Source organism: Jaculus jaculus, chromosome 19 (assembly GCF_020740685.1).
Source record: "Jaculus jaculus isolate mJacJac1 chromosome 19, mJacJac1.mat.Y.cur, whole genome shotgun sequence".
Classification (NCBI taxonomy): domain Eukaryota; kingdom Metazoa; phylum Chordata; class Mammalia; order Rodentia; family Dipodidae; genus Jaculus; species Jaculus jaculus.
This window is the reverse complement of record NC_059120.1, coordinates 34,569,472-34,593,686: the sequence shown is the minus strand read 5'-3', so window position 1 is coordinate 34,593,686 and position 24,215 is coordinate 34,569,472. Positions and strand designations below refer to the sequence as shown.

The 24,215-nt window shown below is 40.9% G+C and overlaps 1 protein-coding gene across 1 annotated transcript in view; it reads left to right on the top strand.

The window, feature by feature from the left end:
• The first annotated feature begins 1,348 nt into the window (after positions 1 to 1,348).
• The window catches only part of Man1a2 (mannosidase alpha class 1A member 2), a 183,784-nt gene continuing 160,917 nt past the window's right edge, over positions 1,349 to 24,215 (top strand). Inside the window, exon 1 of the mRNA XM_004667515.3 lies at positions 1,349 to 1,892. Coding sequence (XP_004667572.1) covers positions 1,591 to 1,892 — 302 coding nt within the window. The 5' untranslated portion in view covers positions 1,349 to 1,590. The remainder of the gene's footprint in view (positions 1,893 to 24,215) is intronic.

The window sequence follows — 24,215 nt, the reverse complement described above, 5'->3', positions numbered from 1 at the left end:
CTTTACACTATTATGGGTGAGAATTGACTCACAATGTTCTTAAGCCTGAATTGAAACAATACTGTCTTTTTGTATTTCCTCATTCGTCCACCTATTGGGCAGTGTGCTGAGCAAAGCGAAGCCGAGAGACCGAACCACGAGGAGCCGCCAGTCCTGGCGTGTCACCGGACTCCTCAGAGAACCCCAGGAGGCCAGGCTGCCATCTTACTTTAACACAGGCCGGGCCTGGGGCTCCCTCGTGACTCGAGCTCGGGGCGCCCAGTCGGGCTCAGAGGTCTCTGTCGTTGAAGCCCGGGCCGCCTCTCGGGGAGGACAGGTCTTCCTTCCCAGCGCCGGAGCCAGCTTCAGCCAAGCCACCCGCAGGCGGGGCAGGCCGGGGCCCGGGCCGCCGAGTCCAGCGCGCAGGGCGGCCGAGTCTCCCCCGGGCGCGGGCCGCGGATGGCGGAAGCCCGCGGCGGCGAGGCCCGAGCGCCGGCCCGGCGGGGGAGGGGCGGCGGCGGGGCCGGGAGCGTGCGCGCGCACCTCACCGTCCGCCGCCCGGGGACGCCCACTCGCGAGTCGGGGCTGCAGGCCGGCCCGCGCCCCGTCGCCCCCGCGGCTCCCGGCGTCGTCCGACGGGTGTCGGCCCCGCAGCGCTCCGCGGGCCGCGGCGCCACCGGAGGCAGCGGGAGGGGCCCGTGCGGGCCGAGGCCGGGCGCGGGGAGCCGGAGCCGACCTCCGCCGGCCCGAGGCGCGGCCGCCCCCGGGCGCAACGAGGCATGAGCCGGCGTTGGCCCCGGGCTCGGGGAGCGAGGGCCGCGGCCGCGCTGCCTCCCTCGCGGCTGGGGCGCGGCGGGGCGTGCGGCGGCCTGGCCCGGGCGGCGGGCGCCGGGGCTCGCTGAGCCGAGGCCGAGCGGGCGTTGGAGGCGGAGGAGCGGGCGGGGCGGCCCTCGCTCGCTCCCTCCCCCGCGCACCCGCCGGGGCCGCTCAGTGGCCGCGGAAGGAGGAAGTTCCGCTCGCCGGCGGCCGTGCGGCGCGGCGCCCGGGCTGAGGCGCTTGGGACGCGGCCGCCCTTCGGCCGGAGCCCGCGTGTGCGCGGCGGCGGTGGGCGCGCGGCCGTTGCTTCCTGCCAGCCACTCGCCGGCGCCGCCGCCTCGGCGGAGGCCCGCAGATCTTCGGCCGCGGAGGCGAGGAGCCCGCAGACGGGCGTCGCCGGAGGTTGAGTGAAGCTTCTCCGCCCGGGACCGCGCGGGCCGCCGTGTGGGCGGAAGAGCGCCGTGGAGCGCCGGCCGGCGCGCAGGAAAGGGAGAGCCCACCTTGCAGCTCGGCGGCCTTGGGGCCCGCCCGGTCCCCTCCCAGCCATGAAGACAGCCCGCCGCCGCCGGGAGCCGAGCGCCAGGTGGCCAGAAGATACCGCTGGACCTCAACCTGCGATGGTCTGAGAGGTCACCCGGGTTTCTGGATGCATTCGGAGTGGGTGAGAGAGGTGCCCTCCTGTACAAATAAAGCACAGTCGTCGACAGGAGAATCGAGTTCATCCATTTTTTGCCAAGGTTTCGTACATTTGCTGTGAGATGAGAACTTTCTGAAGTGCGTCCGGGAGCCTGCACGATGACGACCCCCGCGCTGCTGCCGCTGTCTGGCCGGAGGATACCCCCGCTGAACCTGGGGCCGCCCTCCTTCCCGCATCACAGGGCTACCTTGAGACTTTCTGAGAAGTTTATCCTTCTCCTCATTCTTAGTGCCTTCATCACCCTGTGTTTTGGGGCATTCTTCTTCCTTCCAGACTCCTCAAAACACAAACGCTTTGATCTGGGCTTAGAAGATGTGTTGATTCCCCACGTAGATGCGGGCAAAGGGGCTAAAAACGCTGGCGTCTTCCTGATCCACGGACCCGATGAACACAGGCACAGGTTCGTTTAGTTTAGAAATTCTGATATTAACATTTGAACATTTGACCGATCAAGGTACAGTTAATTGCTTCCATTTTTCTTTTATTCCGTTTCTCTACTCTTCTCTCTTTTTTTTTTCTTTTTTCTTTTGGTTCTTTGCAGTAAAATTTAAGACTTATCAATTGTTAGTTCCCAACTGGCTGAGTAGAACCATGGACTGGAAGAACTGCTAGATCCCACCTCAACTCCAGCCTTGTTTCTCATAGGAGAAACGTGTGTTCAGAGCTGTGTGATGTGGACACCTTGGAGTGGAGTTGTGGGATTTGAACGTGGAGAAACTGATAGCCTGTCTGTCAAGAACGTGTTGCTTTTGGTTATTGTGCGGCCATGTGAAGCCCTTGAATCTTGACAGCTCTCAGGACTTTGTTCTCTAAGGGTTCCCATTCTTGCCTTGTAATTAAAATAGTTAATCTTAAGGTTTTTGAATGCCAAACTTGGGCACAATATACAGAGTATAGTTTGTTATTTTCAGGAAATTGTATGTATTTTGGTGCTCCATATGGAATCAGTTAAGTTAAAGGTACAGTCTTAAGGAAATTTTGATGGATAAGAATTACGTTTTTTATAGTTTACTTTTGCTTTGGTCTTTTTCTTTTAAACTAAGAGATGGATTATATCAGTCTTGAACGATTACAATTTGGTTAGTTAAGCAATATTACATTCTTTCAGATTCCCAAAATGATCTGAGCCCTAGGAGAATACAGTATAGCTAAATTACAGTAAATTGGAAGCTGTGGTTACAGTCTTTTAAAATCATATATTTTTCCTCAAAATGAGAGTTTGCAAAGCAATTTTCTTTTCCCAGACCTCTTTCTCTATTTCATAAGATAACTTTTAAGTATATGAAGACTTACATATTTGAGCTCTGGTTTCTTCTGGCTGGTAGAACTCCTATGAAAGTGATAGTCCGTTTCCTCCGTTCCCCCTCCCCCTCCCACGGGTGGGGGATCTCACTCTAGCTCAGGCTGACCTGGAATTCACTATATAGTCTCTAGGTGACCTCGAACTGAAGGTGATCCTCCTACCTCTGCCTCCAGAGTGCTGGGATTGAAGGCATGTGGCACCATGTCTGGTTTACTAAAACTGGTAGTTTTAAGTATTAATCAAGTATGAGCGTTTTGAAAAGACATGTGCCACCACGCCTGGCTAATAAAAATATTTTTAAAAGAAGTTTACATTTGCTTGGTATAGTGACACATGCCTTTAATCCCAGCACTCGAGAGGCAGAGGTAGGGGGATGACTGTGAGTTAAGAAGCCAGTCTACTACAGAGGGAGTTCCAGGTCAGCCTGGGCTAGAGTGTGACCCTACCTCAAAAAACCAAGAAAAATAAATACAAAAAAAGCTTACATTTAGGGAAGTTAGAGAAATTCTCCGTTGATTTTTAAAATATAACATTGAAAAAAACAAGTATGCACATTTTGTTTTACAATTTAAAAATCTACTTAAATATTGAAAATACAAATTCTTTTAAAAATTTTTTTTATTATTACTATTTTTGGTTTTTCGAGGTAGGGTCTCACTCTAGCCTGGGCTGATCTGGAATTCACTGTGGAGTCCCAGGGTGGCCTCGAACTCACGGCGATCCTCCTACCTCTGCCTCCCAGAGTGCTGGGATTAAAAGTGTGTGCCACCATGCCTGGCGAAAATACGAATTCTTAAACACTGAATATACGTGTGTATATATTTATGTTACCCATTATCTCCCAGCCCCCCCAGGCTCCTGAGTCTTCTTGAGTTTAAAGTAAAAGATTGGTTATAGAATTCTCATAGCTAAGAGGTTGTTAGTGAGCTAACCCATAATTTGGGATAAAGAGAGTCTGGGCAGCAAGAGATATATGAAAATTTATAGTCTATTTGGTTACTGACTTTAAAAGATGAAAATTCATATTGTAAGAGTTCAAGTAGTGAAAGATGTGTTATCTCTGTATATACTTCTGTGGTTATATCAGTTTGTATTTTCTTTGCTCAGTATTTGTTGTTGGTTACTAATACCTGAAAACAGTCTATTTTTTTGAACAAGGAAATACAGGGTCTCACACTCTAGCTCAGGCTGATCTGGAACTCACTTTGCAGCCCAGGTTGGCTTTGAACTATTGATGATATTCCTGCCTCAGTCTCCTATGTGCCTGTATTACAGGTGTGAGCCACCATGCCTGACTTTAGGAAATACATTTTAGATTAATGTAAATTTAAAATGTGGAAACATAAAACAGCAAATTAACTTGTAAATATTTATTTAAAAATAACTCAGGAAACATTTTATAGAATTACTTGGTACTAAACATTCCTATTTGGGTATTTATAAACACACATGATAAAGATTGACAATTTATCTTGGGTGTTGTGTGTGTTTCTGGGCACACATATAAGGGCATCAGACAGGGATGAAGAACCTCTTTTTGATAAGTAATATTAATTTTATTTTGTAATAATAAATAATGATAAGTAATTATGATCTCTATTTCTTATTGAAAGTGCTTAGGAAAAACTTACTGGCTTATTGTTTCTTTGTTAGTGCATTATTTAGTATAGTCATGTGGTGGTGACTCTGTAGGCAGTCATTATAGTTAGCTGCTTATTGCATGTCATTTTGAACATTTTGGTTGGTTGTTTGTTGGTTTTTTTCAAGGTAGGGTTTCTCTTTAGCCCAGGCTGACCTGGAATTCACTATGTAGTTTCAGGGTGGCCTCAGAACTCACTGCAGTCCTCCTACCTCTGCCTCGCAGGTGCATGCGCCAACATGCCTGGCTCATTTTGAGCAAATTTTTAAACTTTCCACAAGTTGCTTCTGTATGACAGTGGCATCCACTTTATAGGTTGTACTGAATGAGAATACATGGAAAGCAGTAAACGTACTTCATAGCATCTCACCCATTATCAATCAGTGTTAGTAATTAGAATTGTAGTGTTCTAATTTTGGATCTGCTTTAAAATCTTATTGTTTTGAACAGTTGGGTACCGTTTGAGTAATATTTTAGAAGTATACCAGAATCTCATTGTCAAAGACACATCTTATAACTAAACTATTAGTAGTAACAAATGTATACTGTGTCAGATCCTGTTAATCTGGAGACACCCAGCCAGAGGGGTAATGAGCATTCAGTGGGAAATCTTGGTCTTGACGTGTACTACATGTTAGGAAGTTATACTCAGAGCTCACACTGGCATGATGTAACATGGCATATTGAGACTAGGAAGATTTACTGGAGGAAACAATGGCACAGAAACAATAAAAAAAGAGGGTTAGATGAAGTAGTGGATGGGAAGAGGGGGGGAAGAGGTCAAGTAGAAGGCAGGTGGAGCTCTAGGGTAAAAAAGTTTGGTGTCATTGAATACCTGAGAAATGTTTAATATAAAGTATTTTGGGGCCAGGTAAAGAAAATAGTTGAGAGATCAGATTTAGCCTTAAGTACAGAAGTTTGAATTAATTGCTAGTCTTCACAAATTAGGAAATTTCACATAAAAGCCTGGATTTCTGATTTACCTTTAACAAATCTGAAGATACAACACTCAAGTGTGTGTTTCTAGATGGTAACATTTAGTTGGAATGTGGAGCAGTAGCCACCACTTTGAGGGATATAAAGTAACATTTAAGTTTTCTGTAGCTGAGTTGGCAACCCTGGGCAGGATGCTGGAGTTTGTAACTATTTTGGTCTTCACAGAGCATCCTGTGGGAAGTCACTGAAGCAAGGGAACATCATCATTTTGAGTTAAAATCATTTTTGTAAGGAGGTAGGTGGGTCTAAGACACAGATATTGACTCAGGATAGTGGCAATAGGGGAAAAAAGAATTTTTTTGAAAAGACGTGAAAAAGGATGAATTAAGTTTTATAGAAAGTGTGTTTGGCTGAAAATGGGGCTGTGGTAGGAGGAGAGGGTCCAAGGTAACTCCTGGGTTTCTGGTTTGCATGGAAGTAATCAATAAGAAGTTTAGGTTGTATTTAGTTAATGCCTTCACTTATATAATGGACATTATGTGCATTTAGTATATTTTCATGAGGAAATCTATTATGTTGCTTTCTATTAATTTTTTACAAACCAGTGTTTTCAGTATCTGTAAAAGCATTTAAGGTGGCAATAGCATAACATTTCATAAAATGTACATAGCTTATCATATTGGTAATGGTTATTTTTAGTATTTGTGATTTTAAATGATCACACACAGGAATTCATTCTAATATGCACTAATGTTACAAGGTACATTGAATTACATAAAGTATCATTGTAACTTATAATAGTTAAAATGTATAAATCAATTTCTTACATTTGGAAACCAACATTTGCTTATATAATGGCATTATGTAAATAAGGTGAGAGTGTGTGTGTGTGTGTGTGTGTGTGTATACACATGCGTGTGTTTAAAACACTTACTTGAACAGCTATAAGTTATCCTCCGGTCAAGGTGATGATGTTAGTCTGAATTGAAAACTTGAGGGTCAGGTAGTGTTCTCCAAAAAAAGGCTTTGGAGTAAGAAGGATTTAGGTTTCAATCTTGGCTTTACTCATTAGCTATATGATGTTGTACTAGGCATAATGACTAAACCTGCACTGACCATCATGGTAACGACTAGTTAAAAGACCACCGATGGCACTTTAGATGTGGCCCAGATTGCAGTGCTTTAGTAACAGTTCTCAAATTCTTTACTCAGGTCATGATTGACTGTTTATTTATTTTGCTTATGATTCAGTCTTCCTTCCTTCCTTTCTCTCTCTTTCTTTCTTTCTTGTTTAATTTTTTTTAATTTTTTTTTTCTGTTTATTTATTTGAGAGCAACAGACAGAGAGAGAAAGAGGCAGACAGACAGAAAGAGAGAGTGGGCGCGCCAGGGCCTCCAGCCACTGCAAATGAACTCCAGACGTGTGCGCCCCCTGTGCATCTGGCGAATGTGGGTCTTGGGGAGTTGAGCCTCGAATGGGGGTCCTTAGGCTTCACAGGCAAGTGCTTAACCGTTAAGCCATTTCTCCAGCCCTCTTGTTTTGTTTTTGAGGTAGGGTCTCACTCTAGCTCAGGCTTACCTGGAATTTATTATGTAGTCTCAGGGTGGCCTCGAACTCACAGCAATCCTCCTACCTCTGCCTCCCAAGTGCTGGAATTAAAGGTTTTTCTTTTTTAGTTTTTCTTTTTAGTGCATGGTATTAGTTTCTTTTCTCTTTACTGTAACCAAATATTAGACAGGAAGCATCTTAAGGGCCAAAGGGTTCATTTTGGTCCACAGTTGTGGTGGTTTGATTCAGATGTCCCTCATAAACTTAGGTGTTCTGAATGCTAGGTTCCCAGCTGATGGAGATTTGGGCATTAATGCCTCCTGGAGGCAGTGCATTGTTGAGGGCGGGCTTATAGTGTTATAGCCAGTTTCCCCATGCCAATGTTTGGCACACTGTCCTGTTGCTGTGGTACATTTGTTGTTGGCCAGGAGGTGATGTCCACTCTCTGCTCATGCCATCATTTCCCCTTGCCATTATGGAGCTTCCCCTTGAGTATAATCCAAAATAAGTTTTTTGTTTTTTGTTTTTTTTCCCCGCTACAAGGTGCTCTTGGTTGGGTAGTTTCTGCCAGCAATGCAAAGTTGACTGCAACAACAGTTCAGAGGAATACAGCCCATCATGGTTGGGCTGGTATAGTACTTAGAGACTTGGCCTATGATGTAGAGCAAGAAGCAGAAAAAGGATGATGCCAGGTCTCAGTTGGCTTTTTCCTTTCCCCTTTGTGTTCAGCCCCAGCCCATGGTATGGCTGCACATCTTAAGGGTGGGTTTTCTTCCTCAGTTAAACCTCTCTGGAAACTCTCAGAGGCCTACCTAAATATGTGCCTCATAAATCATTAATACTCTAGGTATTTATTAATCTAATCAGATTGACAAAATTAACCATGACAAATCAACTCCCTGTCAAATTACCTCACAAACACATTACTCTAAACTGTAACAATTCAACTCCTCACCCATAGACTGTTGGACATCAACTCTGAGAAATGCTGAAGATGGCCTATGTCATGCAGTATTGGCCCTTCTGGCAAAGAATCTGGCTGTGTTCTGCACATGTCTTGAGAATGTCAGTGAGGCTGAGCATGAGTGAGCCCAGATATGCCACCAAAAGCCTCAGATGCTGAATGTGGAGTAACAGGATTTGGTGTTTGCCTTGCTTAGTCAGCTTCAATCTGTTTTGACCTGATCTTTCCTATCTTCCTAATCTCCCCTTAGAAGTGGAAATGTTTATTTGTTGCCAGTGTATGTTTATTTTGAATATCTAACTTTTTTGTAAACAGGGGCTCACAGTAATAGATTACCTTGGATTGCAGTTCTCCAGCCTGCCTTGTTCTTTTAGAGCTTTTTTGTTTGTTTTTCTAGGTAGGGTCTCACTCTAGCCCAGGCTGGCCTGGAATACACTTTGTAGTCTTAGGGTGGCCTTGAACTCACTGCGACCCTCCTACCTCTGCCTCTGGAATGCTGGAATTAAAGGGGAATGTACCACCACTCCCTGCTTTTTAACAAGCTTTTTTTTTTTTTTTTTTTTTCCTTTTCAGGCTTAAGGTAGTTTTAGTTCCATAATGAACTAATGAATTTATTTATTTGCTTGTAGAGCCAGAGAATGTGAATGGGCGTGCCAGGACTACTGCCTGCTCCAAACGAACTCCAAATGCATGCACCACTTTGTACATCTGGCTTTATGTGGATACTAGGGAATTGAACCCAGGCTGTCAGTCGTTGTAAGCAAGCACCTTTGACTGTGGAGCCATCTCTTTAGTCCCCCTTTTTTTTTTGAGGTAGGGTCTTACTTTATACTCCAGGCTGACCTCAAACGTATACCAATACTCCTATCATCCTTCCAAGTTCTGCCCAGCCCTGTCAGCATGCCTTTTATTTTTATGTTGGATATTACTGGAGATAACACATTTCTGTTATAGGTGAGTAGTGTATACTGGTTTTAGTTAAATGTTTGACTTTGTACAAACATTAGTTTACTTATTTAGTCTAAAAGGTATAATAGCTTTTATAAAATTTCTGTTAGGTTTCTTTGTGGGTCTGTGTATTATGTGGAGGCCAGAGGCCATTGTTGTGTGACTTCCTTACCAATTTGGCTAGACTAGCTAGCCAGCAAGCCCAGTGGGTACTCCTGTCTCCACCTCCTAGGGCATGCCCACCACGCCCAGCTTTTATGTGTCAGGGATCCAGACTCAGGTACTTGCTTGCATAGCAAGTATCATTGAGCTATTCCCGTTCAGCCCCTTTGGATTTCATAAGAATTCTTTGGCAGTGAAGTGCTTAGTTCCCTCAACAATATTTCTCTTGGACTTTGTTATTAAAACATTAAACTCAAACATTTTAGAATATGTCTTCTAAAAATTAGCATTGATTTATGTAAATTATATATCTTCCATAAATAAGTAATTTAAAAGTACTATCTCTTTTTTTACAATTTTGCAAACTTTAAAAATTGATGCCAACACTTAACTAGCAAAGGAAATGGATTTAGTACTTTATGTGCCCCCCTAAGAATAATAGAATCTATACAATACGTGAATACAGTCCAGAACCTGCCTCAAACAAACAACACAGAAGGACAAGGCAGATTGTCTCAGTGGTTAAAGGCTCTTATGTACAAAGCCTGCTGACCCTAGTTAGATTCTCTAGCACCTTTGTAAAGCCAGACACAAAGTGGCTCATCTGTCTGTGATCCTGTGACAATGGGAGGTAGAGCTAGGAGAATCTGAAGCTCATAGGCTAGTCAAACTGACATTCCTTTGCAGAGACCCTGAAAAAAGGTAGAAAGAGAGGACAGGATACATTGAGGTTGTCCTGATTTCCACATGCACACCATAGCATGCACACGTGTGTGCACACACATGCATGCACACACACAGACAAAAAGTTTTTTTAAGAACGGTAAGAAAGTCTTAATGATGAACAGACTCATTTTTTGCTTGCTCCAAAAGTCAGACAATGTTAGATTGAAATTAAATCTAACTACTTATAAGAAATGCTTCAAGTCACCTACAGTTTCAACATACCTTATAATGGATAGAGAAAAAAGTAATTAGCTGACTTAAAAAATAAGTGACTCTTTAACTGTGACACTGTTGCTTAAATGATAGTCGTATACCATGTAGCATTATTTAGGTCACCTGTGGATTGTGTATATAATAGACATTCTTCATTACAATGGTGCAGAAAAATTCCCATCACCTGGTAAATGTACAGCTGAGGAGGGAGAAGAAGAAATGTAGGACAGGAAAATCCCCAAGCAGATTGACAGACCTCAAAAAATTCCTTGAAAAATTTGAAAGCATAGCAGTCTTTCATTAACAGAGAGTACTGCTCATGGTACATTATCTGTTTGCTTATGCAAATAAGATTTTATTTTCTATCATGATTATTTATTGTAAACCTGTACTGTGCTTGAAATAATTAAAGACATTTTTATGTGCTATTTTTCAAAAAGTGAATTTTTTTAATCCTCAGAGTTCTTGTTACATTTATCTCCTGCCATTAGGTGGTTTTTTCTTTAAAATTGTCAATCTTTTGTATTATCTATGATGACATATTTAAAGGATTTTATAATAATTTGCTTTCTTATCTGGCCCAAAAGAACATCCAGTCTTTATTTAAAAAATTTTTTTTGTTCATTTTTTATTTATTTATTTGAGAGCGACAGACATAGAGAGAAAGACAGATGGAGGGAGAGAGAGAGAATGGGTGTGCCAGGGCTTCCAGCCACTGCAAACAAACTCCAGACGCGTGCGCCCCCTTGTGCATCTGGCTAATGTGGGACCTGGGGAACCGAGCCTTGAACCGGGGTCCTTAGGCTTCATAGGCAAGCGCTTAACCGCTAAGCCATCTCTCCAGCCCAGAACATCCAGTCTTTAAGGGCAAATGGTTATAGTTTCTTTTTGTATTTCCAGTGCTAAAAGTACATTCAATCCTTAACAAAAGAAAGTTTCTTTTGAATAAATGTTGTCCATGGCAAGGTAACAGATTCCACAAGAGAAGCCAGGAATCTGTATGTAAGGATGGGCTTAGAGAGAAGATGGGAAAGCTGGAGGCATGATGCCATGCTGTGACAATGATACTGTTTTAATAAAGGGCTATTGTTAAAACAAATCAGATTAGAAATAATTTCATTGGCCCTACCTAGAGACTTATTTTTTATATATATATAATATATATATAATATTATATATAAACTTATTCTAGAAACTTATTATATATATATATATTATATATAAACTTATTCTTGTAAATGTATCTAAACTATTTTAGCCTTGCACTCATATTCTCCCTCTTTAGGAATAAAAGGAAACAGATGTGTGATGAGTGTTTTCATGTATTTAATTTTTAGTTTTCTCATCTGATCTCTAAAGAGGTTGATTGTTAATCTTTTTTTACACATGACTACTGTAAAATTTAGATCATGATTAAAGATTAAAAATTTCCTACACAGGGCTGGAGAAATGGCTTAGCGGTTAAGCACTCGCCTATGAAGCCTATGGACCCCGGTTCGAGGCTCAGTTCCCCAGGTCCCACATTAGCCAGATGCACAAGGGGGCGCACGTGTCTGGAGTTTGTTTGCAGTGGCTGGAAGCCCTGGCGTGCCCATTCTCTCTCTCTCCCTCTATCTGTCTTTCTCTCTGTGTCTGTTGCTCTCAAATAAATAAACAAAAAATGAACAAAAAATATTAAAAAAAAAATTTCCTACACAGATGCTAAATCAATACTGTATGATAAACATTAATTAATGTTTTTTTTTTATTTTATCTCTCCCTACTGCTTCTGCTAGGCATTGAACCCAGGGCCTTATACATACTAGGCAGGTGCTCTTTCACTGAGCTAAATACCTAGCTGGGTTTTCTTTTTGTTTGTTTGTTTGTTTTTGAGGTAGGGTCTCACTCTACCTCAGGTTGACTTGAAATTCCCTCTGTAGTCTCAGGGTGGCCTTGAACTCACAGGCAATCCTCCTAGCTCTGCCTCTCGAGTGTTGGGATTAAAGGTATGTGCCACCATGCCCAGCTATTTTTATTTTTAATGTAATCTAATTTATTTATTTGAGAGGGAAATAGAGACAGTTGGGAGAGAGAAGAGAATACAGGTGCTCCAGGGCCGCTAGCCACTGCAAACAAACTCAATGCGCCACCTTGTGCATATGACTTACATGGGTACTGGGGGAATCAAACATGGGTCTTTAGGCTTTGCATGCCAGTGCCTTAACTGCTAAGCCATCTCTCCAGCTCACATTTTTTATTTTAATGTTTTTTACTTGAGAGGGAGAGAGAGGAATAAAAAAGAAAGAGGTAGAGATGGATGTGCTAGGGCCACCTGCTACTACAAACTAGTCCAAGTGCATGTGCCACACTGTGCATCTGGCTTTATGTGAGTACTAGGGAACTGAACCTCAAGTCAAGGTGTTGCAAGCAATCACCTGTAACCACTGAGCCATTTCCCTGACCCCCAATGCATTTTTAAAAATTTTATTATATGTGTATGCTTATAGCCCTTGCCCTGGCTCCCGTTACACAGGGGTCCTCCTCAGGTGGTTAAGGTATTCACTGTGGGGTCATGAAGAGGCCTCAGTCCATCCCTGAGAGGAAGCAGGGAGACCATGCCTCAGGGTATTCCTACCCACTCTGTGGCTCTTACAGTCTTTCTGTCCCCTCTTTTGCAATGTTCCCTGAGCCATGGCAGACCTCTTAGCAGTCTGATTTAGTATGGAGTTCTCTGTAGCCTCTGGATTTCTGCTTAGATAGTTTTGGTTGATAACTGTCACCATCAGCCTGAAGCTGAATTGGTTGTCAGGCTAGCCATAAGAGTAGTGTTCATGTTGCTGCTGCCTCTGCAATTTCTCCTGGCGGTGTGGCGGAGCTGGCAAGTCTCATAGTGGGCAGTTAGCTACCTACTTGTCTTACTGATGGATCTTGGCTCTCATATGTTTCTTTTGCCATCTTTTGCTGGTTTGTCCTTTCCCCAGCTGCCTTGGAATGACCACAACTCATGGTTTGAGGTAGGGTTTCTCACTGAAGCTACACATCATGGATTCAGTCTCTGCCCTGGTGCCAGGCTTTTTACAGTGGTGTTGGGAACTGAACTAAAATCAGGTTCTTAGCTTGCATGAACCTTGAACCATTTCCCCAGCAAGTTAATGTGTGTTTTTTTTTTTTTTAATTGGGAAAAAATTTTGTTCCTTGTTTGAAAATTTTAGTATGTTTTAGACTGACACTATATATTTCTTTTTAAAAATATTTTGATCATTTTGCTATTGTTAAAAAAAATTTTTTTTGTTTATTTATTTGAGAGTGACAGACAGAGAGAAAAAGTGGGAGGGAGAGAGAGAATGGGTGCCCCAAGGCTTCCAGCCACTGCAACCGAACTCCAGACGCATGTGTCCCCTTGTGCATCTGGCTAACGTGGGTCCTGGGGAATCGAGCCTCGAACTGGGGTCCGTAGGCATCACAGGCAAGCACTTAACCGCTAAGCCATCTCTCCAGCCCCATTTTGCTATCTTTGTTTTCCCTAATTGTGTAAATTTTGTTAGAAAAGTTTATTTGGACTGCCATTGAATTTTTACCAGAACATAGTTGAAATAAAATCTATCTTGGAAATACTCTGCTTGGGTTTTAGAAGTTGTCATAAAGGAAATCTTTTAAAAGGACTTCTTTGGGGATTGGAAAGATAGCTCAGTTGGTAAAGTATTTGTTTTCAAGCAACAGGATCTGAGCTCAGTCTTCAAAATCATGTAAACACCTTGTGTGTGCACTGGGGAGGCAAAGACAGGTGTATCATTGGAGCTTGCTGACTAGCTAGTCTACCCTAATTGGTGAGCTCCAGGTCAGTGGGAGAGATCCTGTCTCAAAGGAAATGGATGGCATTTCTGAGGGTAACACTTGAGGTTGTCTTTTGGCTTCCACACATACATGCACACATATGTACATGCACCCCCCACATGTACCTACCAGAATATACACACACATACACGTACCTCCTTCCCCCAACAAAAAGGCATTCTGGAGGTGGGAGATGACTTAGCAAGCCTGATGACTGGAATTCGGATCCTTAGAACCCATGTAAAGCTGGCTGCAAGTGGCACATATGACTGCAATCCTAGTGTGCCTACGGCAGTGAGAGGAAATTCAAGAGAATCCTGAAGCTTAGGTGGCAGCTAGATGGGTGTTCATAGTGGCAAAACTACAAGAGAGGCCCTGTTTCAAACAGCACGAAAGGAGACCAACACCCGCAGAGTTGTCCTTGTTGCATGCTGTGGCTCCTGTGCACCCATACACACACACATTCTTTGTGTTGACATTTTGAAATGTTATGTGGTTCAGGATCAATTTATGTTTAAAATACCACTGAATACTCAGTTTTCTCTTAAGACTGTTTAAAACTTTCTCCTTTTAAAACGACATTGGGTTCAAAGATAAGAAATGAGGGTTCATTTCCGCTTTGTCCTTTGTTGATGAACTATATTAAGTTAACTGGTCTAACTCTTCTGTGTCTTGATGTACTTATTTCTGAAACGACCTGATTGAATTATATTTCTGCTCTTGCATACCAAATATAAGTAATATTTATCAACTAGTAAAGTGACAAGTGTGTGGTGATCTACTTCATATAGCATAAATACTGTGAAGATTAATATATTCTATTAAGTAAAATTTAGTGTCATTTTTGTACTTAAAATTTTTAAATCATTTAAAATGACAAATTTATAATCTATTAATTTAAATATGAAAATAAGTGAAATTTTTTTCTCCTTAGTATAAAAGTATAGTATATTTACAGAACTTTCTAGGTGCTGTTTTTAAATTTTTTTAAACTTATTTATTTGAGAGAAAGAGGCAGATAGAGAGAGAAAGGGCACACCACGGCCTCTAGCTGCTACCAATGAACTCCAGATGCATGTGCTACCTTGTGCATCTGGCTTACATGTGTTCTGGGTCCATTGGCTTTGTAGACAAGTGCCTTAATTGGTAAGCCAGCTCTTCAGCCCTAAGTGCTGCCCCCTCTCCCCAAGGCAGGGTCTCACTCTAGCTCATGCTGACCTAGAATTCACTATGTAGTCTCAGGGTAGCCTAGAATTTACAGCGATCCTCCTGCCACCCCAAGTGCTGGGATTAAAGGTGCATGCCACCACACCTGGCTAGGTGCTGTTTTTTTGAGTTCTGTTATTGATCATTACTTTTTATTTGTTATATAAGATGTTAGAGTAGATTTTGTGGAAAACAAAGTTCTTGAGAATTGAGTCCTCAGTTCCTTTAGAGGCGTTTACTCTCAAAGCATATTTCTTCTTGGTTTGACTGTGGTTTTCTACCCTCAGTATTAAGAGATGCCACTGACTCTGTTCTATGAAATAAATTTTAAGGGAAATTTGATAATTTGTAGATGATAATGAACAGCGCAGAATATTGTTTTGTCTTAGCATTCTTGAGATTTGTACAGTCAGCCTCCTTCTTACGCTGCTCCCTTGGCTTCTTAGTGGTGTTGATGCTACCATTAAAGCATGTGTACTTGAGTGCTTAGGATTGCCATATCATATACTAAGATTGAAGTTTCTTGGACAGCATTATAGAAGATTGATTTTTGTCAGTGGACATTAATGAAATTCAGATTTAAAATTCAGTTCTTAATATCATTCTTTTTTTGTTGTTGTTGTTTTCAAGGTAGGGTCTTGCTCTAAGCCTAGGCTGTGCTAGAATTCACTATGTACTCTCAGGGTAGACTCAAACTCACAGCAATCCTACCTCTGCCTCCCAAGTGCTGAAAGTGTTTGCTACCACACCCAGCTTAACATCATTCTTAAGAATCTTGGAAGTTAAATTCCTTTCATCAGTGTAAAGTTCTGCTATAGACTGTCATTTTTTGAATGTTCAGGTAAGTCATTGCTTTTTATTTTCACAGATTTGTTTTTTCTACTATGCATCTTATGATTAACATGTATTTTGACAAAGGTACTGGATTAACCAGATAAAGGGGTAAGTAATTTTGAGGCTTTGATTAGAAACTTAGCATATATTGCTAATTATTGCTTAATTATTAGCAAATATTGGCATAAATCTTCATTTTACATATTTAAAACTTTATAGCTATAAGCACATAAACATATAGCTGTATATGGATATATGTGTACATTTACTTGTGTAATTATGTGCATACATATTTTTTCCATTCCTTGGTAGCAGGGAAGAATGTGATATGATGATTATATGCATTTATTTGTGTCCATTATTACATGTAATAAATATGAATTATTTTTGTGATGTCATAAAAAACACCTTTTCTGAACTAGATTTTTTTCCTGTACTTACAAATATTGGTAACCCTTTAAGGTAAGGTAACATGAGCAACCGTCTGTTATGTGAACTCTTAGTGTAAATGTAAATTAATAGAACATTTGTGAAGAATAGTTTAGTTATGCTAACTTAAAATGAATATTCTTTGATTTAGTAAGTTTAAGAAATTATCTTTAGGAAACCCTTGTATCACAATGTTGAAGAATGTCCCCTGAAGCTATACCATGACATACGTAAATGATCCAAATATCTCTCAATAGGGAATTAGCTAAGTAAATAATATATGGCAATAAATATAGAGATTGAATTTTTATAGTAGCCTCTGTGTATCTTTCTAATTATTCCTAATACATATTTATAGTTTTATAATATTGTGCTTTGATTTTCATAGGTTAAGCCTTCTATATCATCCTTTATTTCATTCTATTTTTTATTTACTGTTTTGAGGGAGGGAGGAAGGCAGGGACAGAAAAAGACAGAGAGAAGGTGGGGGAGAGGGAAGAAGGAGAGAATAGGTGTGCCAGGGCCTCCAGCCACTCCAAATGAACTCCAGATGTGTGTGTCACCTCATGTATCTGGCTTACATGGGTACAGAGGAATTGAACCTGGGTCTTTAGGCTTTGCAGGTCTTAACCACTAAGCCATTTCTCCAACCCCATTCTTGTTTTAAAAAATATTATATATAATATATATTATACATATATATTATCTATAATATTTATTTGAGAGAGGAAGGGGGAAGACAGAGACAGAGAGAGAGACAGAGAAAATGGGCATGCCAGGGCCTCCAGCTACTGCAAATAAACTCTAGAAGCATGTGCCACCTTGTGCATCTGGCTTATATGTGTCCTAGGGAATCAAACCTGTGTCCCTAAGCTTCATAGGCAAGCACATTAACTGCTAACCCATCTCTCCATCCCCCCATTCTTATTTTTAAATGTTAGAAACTTAAAGAATCATCAGGTATTAGTGAATGTTAGTGCACTCACTATTTCCCTTGTCAAATCTTAACATTTTCTTATTTCAACTAAAGATTTAACTTTGAGGTAAATTTTTCTGTTCTCTGTGATGCTTGTTCATTACTTCCCCCTTCAGTCTCCCTCTCCCCTTTCCTCTCGCCTTTGTATTTGAAATAGTATCCCACTATGGCATTCATGTTTGGAATCAAGGAATACTTTTGATTCATCCTTCTGAGTGTATAATGGGATGATGTGTGCCCAGCTATGACAGTTTTTCTTTTGGGTTGTATATCGTTTCCTTTTTCATTTGCTGAAAGTATTTGTACGTTCTGGGAAAATTCTTATGTTAACCTTTGAGCAAGAACTCCTTACATCTTCTATCCCAGTATCCCTGCTCTTATCTAGCCATTTAAAAGTACCAGTCTGCTTTCTGTCTCTGGATTTATGTGTTCTGTGCATTTCATGTTAGTGGAACTATGAATATAAGAGCTTTGGTTTGAGTTCTTTCATATAATGTTTTTAGGGTACATCCATATACTCATAAGTGTATTCCTTTTAATGTCTAAAAAATTTGACTGTATGTAAACAATGTGTTTAGGCACTCATCTGCCAAGTTCAGTGTTGTAGTCAGCTTCTTGTGGGGATGGCCATCCAAACCAGACATAGTTTATGGGAGGGTTTTTTTTTTTTTTTTTCAGGCTTACAGATCCAAGGGGGAAGTTTGATCAATGGTAAAAGACACTGCTTCCGTACATCGAGGTCAAGAGAAAAACTAGCAAGCAAAACTAGCACCAGCATAAGAACCAAAAAATCCCCCAAACAACCCTCGCCTCCCTGCCACCCCAGAAAAAAAAAACAGCAAGCTTGAACCTGCAGCAAGCAGGAGCCCAACCAGAGCTCAAAGCTCTTAGCTTACCTTGGGGATGGAAGTCAGATCTGCTGGACCCCAGGATCTGCCCCCAGTAACACTTCCTTTTGCTAGGGGCCTGGAGAACCAAGTTTCAAGCTTTAATAAAAACACCTGAGTCTATGGAGGACATATCAAACTACCACAGTTAGGTTATTTCCACCTTTTTCTTTTCTGTTTGTCTTTTGTTTTTTGAGGTAGGCTCACACTCTAGCACAGGCTGAACTGGAATTCACTATGTAGTCTCAGGGTAGCCTTGAACTAATGGCGATCTTCTTACCTCTGCCTCCCAAGTGCTGGGATTAAAGGTGTGCGCCATCACACCTGGCTCACCTTATTGACTATTATAAATAGTATTTCTGTGAAAATGTATGTACATATGTTTAAGTACCTATTTTCAGTTTTCTTGAGGATATAAGTACAAGTGGGATTGTATGGTAATTCTTTGAAATTACGGTGTTTTAGTCAGGTTCGCACTGCTGGCAGAAATCACCCAACCAAGAGCAGCTTGTGGGAAAAAAGGTTTGTTTTGGCATATAGACTCAAGGGGAAGTTCCATTATGGTGGGGAAAACGATGGCATGAGCAGAGGGTGATATCACCCCTAGCCCATATACGGTAGACAACAGGAACAGGAGAGTGTGCCAAACACTGACAAGGGGAAACTGGCTAGAACACCCAAAAGCCCGCCCCTAACAAAACACTGCCTCCATGAGGCGTTAATTCCCAAATTTCCATAGCTGGGAATCTAGCATTCACAACACTTAAGTTTATGGGGGACACCTGAATCAAACCACCACCTATAGTAATTAACTTTTGGAGAAAGTGCCAGCCTATTTTGAATGGTGGCTATACTGCTTTACATTTCTACCAGCACTGTATAGATTCTGATGTTTTTACTTGCCATTGCTTATTAACTGACTTTTTAAAGGTTCATTATATCCATCCATCTGCTTGCATTTTTCTAATAAAACAATGATGCTGAACATTTTTCTTCATGTGTTTGTTGTCTGTGTGTATGTGTATTGAAAATGTTCATCATTGTTCTTTGTACAGTTTTTGAGGTGGGTGGTTTTTCTTTCTGTTTTTGAGTGGTAAACATTCTTCATATCATTTTGATACTAGATTCTTGTTGAATCTATCACAAATGCATCTTTCCTATAGTCTTTTCTTTTAGTTTCATTCACAGTCTTTCATCACAGAGTTTTTAATTTTGGTGATGTCCAACATTTTTTTTTTTTTTTTTGATTTTTGGTATTCTACTGAGAATATATTGCCAAATCTAAGATCATGAAGATTTGATCCTGTTTTCTTCTAAGAACTTGTGCTTTTAGCTCTCCTGTTTAGGTTGTTGTTCCATATTGAATTAATTTTTGTGCATGGAACAAAGTTGGCCCAATTTATTTATTTATTTATTTTTGTGTAGATGTCTGTTTATCCTAGTGCCATTTGAAGAAGAAACTATTTTTTCTTCATTGGACAATATGTACAAGCCTTGTTGAGAATCATTTGGTGATAGAAGTAGGTTTTATTTTTTCTGGACTCTTTTCAGTTCTATTCCATTTGTCTGTGTTCTTATGTCAGTACACATGGTTTTATTTGCAGTAACTTTGTAGTGTTTCGTGATTAGGAGTGTGAATGTTCCCACTTTATTATTCTGTTTCAGTATTGCTTTGACTGTTTGGGACCCTGGCAATTCCTTAAGAATGTGAAGATAAGCTTTTCAATTCTGCACACATAGGTGAACATTCTGATGATTGTTTGAGGTACTATTGCTGTGTTAACAATGTTATGTCTTTCAATTTTATGACCCTGGGATAGTTTTGTATTGTTTAGCTCTTCTGTAATTTTAAAAAAATATCTTATTTTCATTCATTTACTTGAGAGTCAGATATATATAGAGAGAATGGGTGCACCAGGCCTCTAGCTACTGCAAACAAACTTTGACACATGTGCTACTTTTTGCATCTGGCTTACATGGGTCCTGGAGAATTGAACCTTGGTCCTTTGGCTTTGCAGTTGAGTGCCTTAACTTCTAAGCCATTTCTCCAGCCCTCTTTGGTAACTTTTTTTTTTTTTTTTTTTTAGCAGTGTTTATAGTTTTTAGTCTATGAGTGTCAACTCACTTTAAATTTATTATAAGTAATAGAGTCTTAATTTCTTTTGTTTAATCATTTCTAATGTATATATAGAAATAGAACTAAGTTTTGAGTGTCCATAACACCCTAAAACTTGGAATTGTTTGATAGTCACTTTGTAGATACTTTGAAATTTTCAGTCTGTACACACACTTGCATGTGCACACACACATCTATGAAACTGATAGAGAATATGAGTAAGATAGCCGGCCAGGGACAGAGGTCAAAGAAGATGCCACCTTGCCTACTCTGATAGTACTAGAACCTGTATCTGATCTAGTCTCATTCCAGATGGCTGCAAGCAACAATTCAGCAGTATTCCTGATGCTGCTTCAGCTTAGCATACCTGTGGGCTGGCCTGGCCCCTCCTGAGTCAGTTTTTTGAGCCCAATCACTTCTGTCCCATACACATCCCAGTCTGATGACAAGACTCATCCTAACTGGATGCTTGAGTGATATAAAGGAGTCTTAACAATGTCTCTAAACCTTTTGGTCCCCCTTACTTTTTCTGGATCTTTCTAGACACAAGTGTGTAAGCCTCTTTGCCTCCTGTTCTCCTTCCTAACTGGGAAAGGGGAAGGTTTCTTTTTGCCCATGTACCTACCTGATTTGGTTTTGGGTGTTTTCCTGTTTAGCTACATATGTGATCTCTCTTCATTCTTGTGGTAGTTTGAATAAATACCCCTAATTAATTCAAGTATTTTATTCAAGCTTGTAAGTTGGTATCATCCTAGGGTCTAGGATGTGTGGGGATGTATTTGGAATTCTAGTCTAAAGATATGCAAGGTGTTGGAGGTTTGCCTGGAGTTCCTAAAGTATGCTGGTGCTGGTGCTGTTGTGGCTTGTGGCTTTTCTCTCTGTTTGAACCTGTGAAAACTGGCCAGCTTCTTTTGACATTATGGGACTTCCCCTTGATCTGTAAGCTTCAAATAAGTCCCCTGCTTCCATAACTGTGCCTGGTGTTGAAGTTCATCTCAGCAATCTGAGGCTGTCTGCTACAATTCTCTTGGCTCTGAGTCTCTTGATACTTGCTTTGGTAATCTCCCCCTCCAAGCCAAGCCAAGAGTGGGGATTTCTTCTTGTCTGTCTTCTTTCTTGCTTTGTTTTAGGGTACTTGGTACCTTCCTATTTTGCTACATGGCTGATTTCTCTTTAAGCTGTCAGTCCTTTAATAGTCCTCTCTGACCCTGTGTGTGAAGGTGACCTTGTGGCTTGGGCTGTCATGCTTGCTTTCTGTGTGTGTATGAGCGTGCCCTTAGCTTTTTCCCTATGTGAGGAAGGTTTTCTCTGTCAACCTTCCATACTCTCAGCCTGGCTTGAAAGGAGGAGAACCTCATTTTTGGCTTTGACCATTCTGCCAGCCTTCCTTCTAAATCCTAACTCCCTACAATAAATTCCATAGTAAATAATTTTTTCACCTTGGAGCTTGTATTTCCAGTTTTTTGCTAACTTGGAGAAGGTTTGGGATCTCTTGCATCTTTATGGAATTTAGTCTCTCCCTGGACCCCAAATCCTGCATCAAAACTATGGCATCTATGAATATAGTTTGACTTCTTTTCCAGTTTACATATTTTCTTTTTTTTTGTCTGATTTCTCTGGCTTAAGCTTATACTACAGTGTTGAGTAGCAGTGATACAAGTTGCATCTTGGTTTTATTCCTTATCTTAGGAGGAACACTGTTAGCTTACCATTGAGAATATCATTAGTTTCATGTTGAGGAAGTTCCCTTCTACTTCTAGTTGGTTGAGTATGTTTATGAAGAAAGGATGTTAAATTTTGCCAAATGTATTCTTTTAAAAGATGTTTATTTATTTGCAAGGAAATTGAGAGAGAGAATAAGAGAAAGGGAATGGGGATACTGGGGTCTCTTGCCACTGCAATCTAACTCTAGATGCATGTGCCACTTTGTGCATATGGCTTTATGTGGGTACTAGGGAATTGAACCTGGGCTATTAGGCTTTGTAGACAAGCATCTTAATCGCTGAGCCATTTCTCCAGCCCCCAAATGTGTTCTTAATCAGTTTAGATGATCCTGTGTTCCTTTCATTCTGTTAATGCATTACATTCACTTATTTTTCTTATATTGTACCATCCTTGCATATCTAGGATAAACTTCTCTTGTTCATTGTGTATAATCCTTTCAAAATGGTATTGGATTCAGTTCGCTAGTAATTTATTGATTTTTTGCACCTATATTTATAAAGGATATTTTCATTTTGTTTTCTTTTGATGCCTTTTGCTGTCTTTGGTATCAGTTATACTGTCTTCAGTAGAATGAGTTAGGAAGTAGTTCATCTGATTTTCTTTCTGTCTCTAGTAAGAGTTTAAGAAGGATTGGTATTAATTCTTCTTTGACTCTTCAGTTTGGTTTCACCTATGGAACCATCTAATTCTGCACCAAGTCGAATGTGGTGGTTTTTCTCTTTAGCTGATCGTCTTTCTCCAGGTAAATGAGCAAGAGGGCCCCTTCCAGGAGGAACTAGCTAGATAAGTCCTCTTAGTCTGTGCTGAAAAGCAACCCGTTTTCAGCTCAGACATGAATTTGCCTTGCAGGCAAGCAGGCTACATAGGTGTGTTGTGCTACATTCCAGACCTCTTTTCAGATTCCTGAAAGTGCTTGTTTCTGAGTATGGAATAGTAAACAGTAATTATAGGCTAATTGGACTAGTTTGCTATATTCCACCTTATTTTTATACCTATGCTATTGTTGTAGACAGGTTTGCATTGCTGGTAGAAGTCACCCAACCAAAAGTAGCTTGTGGGATAAAGGTTTATTTTGGCTTACAGGCTTGAGAGGAAGCTCCATGATGGCAGAAGAAAATGATGGCATGTGCAGAGGGTGTACATCACCCCCATTCAACATAAAAGGTGGACAATAGCAACAGAGGAGTGTGACAAACACTGGTATGGGTAAACTGGCTATAATACCCATAAGCCCACCCCCAACAATACACTCTCTTTAGGAGGCATTTATTCCCAAATCTCCATCAGCTGGGGACCTATCATTCAGAACACCTAAGGTTATGGAGGACACCTGAATCAAACCACCACATTCCACCCTTGGCCCCCATAAGCTGGTAAGCATACATGATGTAAAATGCAATGCATTTATCCAACTTTAAAAGTCCCAATAGTTTTTATCAATTCCAGTGATGTTGAAACATCCCCGTAGTCCAAGATCTTTTAACTGAGCCATGATAACCAAAAAAACTGCCCCCCAAAACCCATAATGGCACAGAATAAACATTCACACTGCAAAAGATAGCATTGGGCATAGCAAAGAAATACTCAACCAATGTAAGATTTAAAATAACTAGGGCAAACATCAAACTCTGTAGCTTCAAGTCCAACAACTATAGCCAGTGACAAATCTCTAATTCTGATAATTTTAACTAGCAATAAGTCTCTGATATACCAATTCTACCCCTCAAGCTAGGCTACTCACAGTCCTGGAAAACTTCATTGGGGCAGGCAGCTTTCCTTAGGAGCCATATCATGGTCCTGGCATCTCCACTGGGTCTCCACTGCAATCCATGGTTCATCCTCATGGCCCCACGGGGTCTCCATGCAGGCATCCAGCAAACCTGCTTCACATGACCCATGGCCATTTCCAAAACACAAGAACTTGTTGCAAACTCAATGACCCTCTCTTTCCTGCATTTCTTTTTTTTTTTTAACTTTCTCAAATTGCTGTTTTATTTATTTTTTTTCTTTTTTTTTAATTTTTATTAACATTTTCCATGATTATAAAATATATCCCATGGTAATTCCCTCCCTCCCCACCCCCACACTTTCCCATTTGAAATTCCATTCTCCATCATATTACCTCCCCATTACAATCATTGTAATTACATATATATAATATCAACCTATTAAGTATCCTCCTCCCTTCCTTTCTCTACCCTTTATGTCTCCTTTTTAACTTACTGGCCTCTGCTACTAAGTATTTTCATTCTCACGCAGAAGCCCAGTCATCTGTAGCTAGGATCCACATATGAGAG